At 38.3% G+C, this 7500-nt stretch overlaps 1 protein-coding gene across 1 annotated transcript in view; it reads right to left on the bottom strand.

Annotated features, from left to right (window-relative positions):
* LOC137639240 (histamine H1 receptor-like) overlaps positions 1-1908 on the bottom strand; it is an 8619-nt gene extending 6711 nt beyond the window's left edge. The window contains exon 1 of the mRNA XM_068371533.1: positions 1198-1908. Within this exon, the coding sequence (XP_068227634.1) occupies positions 1198-1815 (618 nt within the window). The 5' untranslated portion in view covers positions 1816-1908. The remainder of the gene's footprint in view (positions 1-1197) is intronic.
* Between the last annotated feature and the right edge of the window lie 5592 nt (positions 1909-7500).

Here is a 7500-nt window from a genome sequence, read left to right as displayed (position 1 = left end):
AGAGAGAGAGAGAGAGAGAGAGAGAGAGAGAGAGAGAGAGATCAAGAAGTTATGTTCCTCATAAGTAAGAGTTTCAGTCCCATAAGCAATGGTTTGCACAATATTTTCGTACGGATTGTACGAAATTTTAGTTTCAGATAGAAAACCGTCGAGAGAAAGACTGAGAATTTATATATGGTGTCATATTGGAAGCATTTCTGTCAAAAGATAGCATTGCATGGAGGGCACGAACGATGTTATCTGATTTTCCACACTTATTTTGTAAAAGCTTTTTCAAACACTTGCGGGTTCTGTACTCTTCAATATACACAGGGTCTGGGGAAGATGATGAATGTTGTTAGCGATTATAAAAATTCTACTGAAAATTGGGAGAAAAATGGAGCATCTTAGGAAAAGATTGAAGGGACATAGTTAAGCATTCAGAATTGCTGTTATTTGTTTGTGTATGTGATATATATATATATATATATATATATATATATATATATATACATATATATATATATATATATATATATATGTATATATATATATATATAGGTATATATATCTATATATATAGTTATATATATATATATTATATACAGCATGTATATGTATTATATGTTACAGTATATTATATATACATACACACACACACACACACACACATATATATATATATATATATATATATATATATATATATATATATATATGTACATATGTATATATGGACAGGAAAATATAATTAAACATAAATAGGCTGGAAAAAGTAATTGCGGCTATTTATAAATAAGATTGATATTTATAGAGCTATAAGTTTCCTATCTCAGCATGTTGACGTTATTTACTTCAGAAACTACAATTTACATATATGGTTTATAGTTAAGCGGCATTAGGGTGTGATTGTAAGAACTTTCAATGTTTCCTCTTTATGAAATATCATCGTTGCCAATGTGTGATACCTAATCTGTCCATTTGTTTATTGAGAAATTTCGCATAACCCAATTTTGTTGCCTATGGAAAATGGCAACTTTATAACAAGTGTAAGAGAACAGTGAAGGAATATTTTGTAGGAAATTTATCTTGGCAAAATTTATGGAAAAAGGACCAAAGTGCAACATTTAGCTGAAACCGTTAACTGGGAGTGAAGAAGAATTAGCTACACCAGTTTTCCATATCACTTCAAAGGGTCAGAAAGGATTATTTACTCACCGTTTGCAACCTCTTTTCCGTTCTTATCGCGTGGATGACAAGAGCATTGCCCACGGCTGTGCAGAGAGCTAACGTGTAGAGAGAGATTCCAGTAACAGCTAAGAGCCCTGGACTCCATTCATCAATCCCATCAAAGCCTCCTACGTCGGTGACAGTCACGTTCCCATAAGCAGTGTTCTCCCCAATTGGGGATAGGTTTTCCCCAGTGGGATAAGGCCTGTCAAGGTGAGTGGTGGTGGTGGTGTTCCAGGCTGCTTCGAAAGGAAAGGTCCAGCCCGTTTCGTTTCCAGCGCCGTTCCAGGGTCGTTGCTCCGTAGCATTCCAAGTGGGTACGCCGCTTTCCTTCCAGAACGGACGGCTGATATCCTGGTTCCAGTGAGAGGTGTCCTTCGGATAGAAGATACCCTTAGTCGCATGATGGCCGGAGGTGTGATTGCAGGGACCAGAAGGAGAAGAGGAGGTGGAAGGGCATCTGGAAGAACTGGAAGAGCTTCCATAGTAGGGTATCTTTCCACGGCTTCCAGCTCTTGCCTTCTGACTGCTATTCGAGCTCAGTTCGTCATAGGTCTTAAAAGGCGTCGTATCTATATCTGTTATGGAGTAGGGTTGCAAGTTCATTGCGGATTCGCTGACACTGTACTCTGCTATTCACGGATAGATGTGTTTCCCCACTTTTACTGTACTTTATATGGTATTCAATCAATAAATCAACTTTTCTTTATGGGGTGTTGATACTGGTGCTTTTTATGTTGAATATATTGCACTGATGATTAACTTTTCACTGGGCCCTAATGTGGGTTGCTTTTTTATTAATTACATTTTGGGTTTTTATTAACCAGTATCAAATTAATTTTTCTTTTTAGGCTGTAGATACTGGTGCTTTTCATATATAATATATTGAACAGATGATTAACTTTTCACTGGGCCCTAATGTGGGTTGCTTTTTATTAATTACATTTTGGGTTTTTATAAATCTGTATTAAATTAATTTTTCTTTATAGGCTGTAGATACTGGAGCTTTTCATGTATAATATATTGCACTGATGATTAAATTTTCACTGGGCCCTAATATTGGTTGCTTTTTATTAATTACATTTTGGGTTTTTATTTAGTAAAAATAAATAATCACAGAATTTCACCATGGAAATAGATGCAGAATGCCATGATGTATCGCCATTTTCCAAGTATTAATTAGTCATGGTATTCAAAATTGTATTAGAATATAGTTAATTCACTTTTTTAAACATCGAATAAGACTTGTCTGAAGAGATGCAGAATAACATGATGTATCGCTATTTTCCACATATTAATTAGTCATGGTACTCTAAAATTTATTGGAATATAGTTATTTCACTATCTTAAACATCGGATAAGAATTTTCAAGATATAAATTATTCTTCATATTTTCATTGATAACCCTTAGTACGAAAAATGACCCCACATTACCGTTCTTAGTTAGCCTTTTGAATCTTATTAAGTTTTCCATTTTAGTTTTCCATTGAAACAGGTTTTTCGTTATTGAATAAGAAATGAAACGTGAAACGTTCGTTCTTCGTATGGGTTGAATCTGTAATGTTGATACCGAGTGGTGGCTTCATTATTGATGACGTAGCTGCGCATGACGTTTGCAATTTTCTGCGCAGATTAGCCATTGCTGAGACTTCATGTGCGGTCCGGTTGATCTGTCAAGAGAGAAGAATATATTGAAGAGATTTCTTTACTTGTTTGCATATTATAATTGCTCTGCCTTTCTAAAAAAAATAATACAGTACACACACACGCATATATATATATATATATATATATATATATATATATATATGTGTGTGTGTGTGTGTGTGTGTGTATTCATATATATATATATATATATACATATATATATATATATATATATATGTGTGTGTGTGTGCATATTGATATATATATATGTATATATATATATATATATATATATATATATATATATGTGTGTGTGTGTGTGTGTATGTGTATACATATGTATATATATAAATTATATATATATATATATATATATATATATATATATATATATATATATATATATATTTATATATATCCGACGGCTTTTGTGCAATACGCAATTTTAAAGTATTTTGATAACACGAGTAAGAAGTTCTACTGTATTAACTAGAGGGGCACTCAGAAGAGCGCAGACCTCCGCCCCGGCTGCTTATTTGTCTCTTTTGCTTGACCTTGACCTTTGACCTTAACATGTATTAATTGGCGTGGATTTTCATTCACTCAAATATGAACAAAGTTCGAAGTATGTGACAACGATGTCCAAACTTATGGTCAATTACGTGGGTAGGACATTTTGCCTGACCTTGACCTTGACCTTCCAAAATTTAATAATTTCCAGCTTTTTACATAACAGTTAATCCCTGAAAGTTTCATTACTCTACGATTAAAATTATGGCAAGGAAGCTGTTCACAAACATACAAACACAAACAAACAGGTGGTAAAACATAACCTCCTTTCAACTTCGTTGGCGGAGGTGAAAGGGCTGACCCAAATTCATTCCAATCAAAGGAGAGATGATTGTGTTTTTATGAGTTAGAATGCAAAAATTGTAACGATATTAATGTAACGGGGATTGATTAACTGTTAAAAAAGAAAAAAAAAAGAAAAAAAAAACATAGACACAAACAGGGGGTAAAACATAACTTCCTTACAACTTCGTTGGCGGAGGTAATTATGAAATTGCCTTTTAAAATGTTAATTTCATTCATTTTTATGTAATATATACGATTAAGCTTCACCAATTATGATTTTTTTTACCTTAACAAATATCTTCCTACCTTCAACATGCACGTGTGCTGTGATTGGCTAAACGGAACATGTCCGAATGGCATAGTTATGTTATTTCACTTAATTGCCAGGTAATATTGAACTAAACTCATTAAATAGATTTTCCATAAGCTATATGTTATATCAATTGGTAATGCTAACAGCCTGTAATGGTTTTCGGATTCTGGCTATTCCATATTTATATCTTTTACTCGATTTCAATTTCGTTTAACGCAAATTGAAACACGTTAAACAAGGCTAGATTCGATTGAAAAAATATTGAAATAAAGAAATTTACAATAATGATTGTATGTGGTCCAGCAGCTCTCCATTACGGTTATATTAATTATTAATTGATAAATAAATAATTAATAATTAAGCCTCTTTCAAAGTCCAATGGTATCGATAATGCATTTGTTAAAATATAAACATTTATGTCAGTTATCCTGGAATTTACTCAAACCTGTGATTTATAATGCATTTGCATGGAATTGATACATGTATTCATTATAATGTACATACGTAGTCACAGGGAATAAAGTTGAAAATTTATAAGGGTACTATATATATATGTGTGTTTATACATATATATATATATATATATATATATGTGTGTGTGTGTGTGTGTGTGTATATATGTATATGTATGTATATGTATAATATATATGTATATATATATATATACTGTATATATATGTATATATATATAAACAGTATATATATATGTATATGTATATATATACTGTATATATAAACAGTATATATATATGCATACACACACACACACACATATATATATATATATATATATATATATATATATATATATGTATGTATGTATGTATGTATGTATTTATTTGTTTGTTTGTTTATTTATTTATTTATGTGCAAACTTTCACACGCATATATGTATGTATGTTTATAGATAGATAGATTGACAAATCGATATAAATTTATTCCCATACAGATTTAATTGTATGAATGGTTACGTATACATAGGTATTATACAAAATACTGATTATAGATACAAAGTTATACATTGAAAACGATTGAAAATACTCGAAATTAATTTATGACGTTACATTTTGTATACCCGTTTACTTAAATGTCAGTAATATTGTTATAATTCTATCACTGATAATATTTAGCCATGCATTGCCGTATTGAAATTTTTATTGCACTCAAAACTGGAGTATTTTATTTGACAATGTTTCAATTATTTTCCTTTTAATATAATTTCGATGGAAATTTTTTGTTGTGATGATATAGTTGTTAGTCATGTTTGTTTTTGCTTGTATTTGTCTGTTGGCCAGTTAAAATGACCCTTAGGTAAACAAGAAATAGGGTTTATTTTCTTCATAAATGGAATTAAATTTGTATGTGGTAAAATCCGCTCATGAATGGCAGAGGCAAGGGACAATGGCATTGCCTTAGCAAGCAGGATAGTGTCCAAGCCCCTTCTCCATCCAAGGTAGGATCAGGGAGGGCTAGGCAATGGCTGCTGATGACTCAGCAGGTAGACCTTTAGGCTCCCTCAAACTCCACAAAATGGATAGCGCCCAAGCCTCCTCTCCACCCAAGCTAGGACCAGGGAGGGCTAGGCAATGGATGCTGATGACTCAGCAAGTAGACCTATAGGCTCCCTCAAAATCCCCAAGGAGGATAGGGCCCAAGCCCTCTCTCCACCCAAGCTAGGACCACGGAGGGCTAGGCAATGGCGTCTGATGACTCGGCAAGTAGACCTATAGGCTCCCTCAAAATCCCCAAGGAGGATAGGGCCCAAGCCCTCTCTCCACCCAAGCTAGGACCACGGAGGGCTAGGCAATGGCGTCTGATGACTCGGCAAGTAGACCTATAGGCTCCCTCAAAATCCCCAAGGAGGATAGGGCCCAAGCCCTCTCTCCACCCAAGCTAGGACCACGGAGGGCTAGGCAATGGCGTCTGATGACTCGGCAAGTAGACCTATAGGCTCCCTCAAAATCCCCAAGGAGGATAGGGCCCAAGCCCTCTCTCCACCCAAGCTAGGACCACGGAGGGCTAGGCAATGGCGTCTGATGACTCGGCAAGTAGACCTATAGGCTCCCTCAAAATCCCCAAGGAGGATAGGGCCCAAGCCCTCTCTCCACCCAAGCTAGGACCACGGAGGGCTAGGCAATGGCGTCTGATGACTCGGCAAGTAGACCTATAGGCTCCCTCAAAATCCCCAAGGAGGATAGGGCCCAAGCCCTCTCTCCACCCAAGCTAGGACCACGGAGGGCTAGGCAATGGCGTCTGATGACTCGGCAAGTAGACCTATAGGCTCCCTCAAAATCCCCAAGGAGGATAGGGCCCAAGCCCTCTCTCCACCCAAGCTAGGACCACGGAGGGCTAGGCAATGGCGTCTGATGACTCGGCAAGTAGACCTATAGGCTCCCTCAAAATCCCCAAGGAGGATAGGGCCCAAGCCCTCTCTCCACCCAAGCTAGGACCACGGAGGGCTAGGCAATGGCGTCTGATGACTCGGCAAGTAGACCTATAGGCTCCCTCAAAATCCCCAAGGAGGATAGGGCCCAAGCCCTCTCTCCACCCAAGCTAGGACCACGGAGGGCTAGGCAATGGCGTCTGATGACTCGGCAAGTAGACCTATAGGCTCCCTCAAAATCCCCAAGGAGGATAGGGCCCAAGCCCTGTCTCCACCCAAGCTAGGACCACGGAGGGCTAGGCAATGGCGTCTGATGACTCAGCAAGTAGACCTATAGGCTCCCTCAAAATCCCCAAGGAGGATAGGGCCCAAGCCCTGTCTCCACCCAAGCTAGGACTACGGAGGGCTAGGCAATGGCGTCTGATGACTCAGCGGGTAGATCTATAGGCTCCTTCATACTCCACAAGAAGGATAGCGCCCAAACCCACTTTCCACCCAAGCTAGGACCAGGGAGGGCTAGGCAATGGCTGCTGGTGACTCAGCAGGTAGACCTATAGGCTCCCTCAAACTCCACAAGGAGGATAGCGCCCAAACCCCCTCTCTACCCAAGCTAGGACCAGAGAGGGCTAGGAAATGGCTGCTGGTGACTCAGCAGGTAGACCTATAGGCTCCCTCAAACTCCACAAGATGGATAGCGCCCAAGCCTCCTCTCCACCCAAGCTAGGACCAGGGAAGGCTAGGAAATGGCTGCTGGTGATTCAGCAGGTAGACCTATAGGCTCCCTCAAATTCCCCAAGATGGATAGCGCCCAAGCCCCCTCTCCACCCAAGCTAGGAGCAGGGAGGGCTAGGAAATGGCTGCTGGTGATTCAGCAGGTAGACCTATAGGCTCCCTCAAACTTCCCAAGGAGGATAGCGCCCAGGCCCACTTTCCACCAAAGCTAGGACCAGGGAGGGCTAGGCAATGGATGCTGATGACGCAGCAGGTAGATTTATAGGCTCCCCCAAACCTCCCATCCTTAGCTCACAAGGATGATGAGGTTGCAGACACTAAAGAAACTATCGAGTTTGAGCGGAACTCGAACCCCAGTCTG

The sequence above is a fragment of the Palaemon carinicauda genome, chromosome 4 (assembly GCF_036898095.1).
Source record: "Palaemon carinicauda isolate YSFRI2023 chromosome 4, ASM3689809v2, whole genome shotgun sequence".
Taxonomy (NCBI): Eukaryota; Metazoa; Arthropoda; class Malacostraca; order Decapoda; family Palaemonidae; genus Palaemon; species Palaemon carinicauda.
The sequence above is the reverse complement of the archived record's forward strand: the minus strand, read 5'-3'. Positions and strand labels throughout refer to the sequence as shown.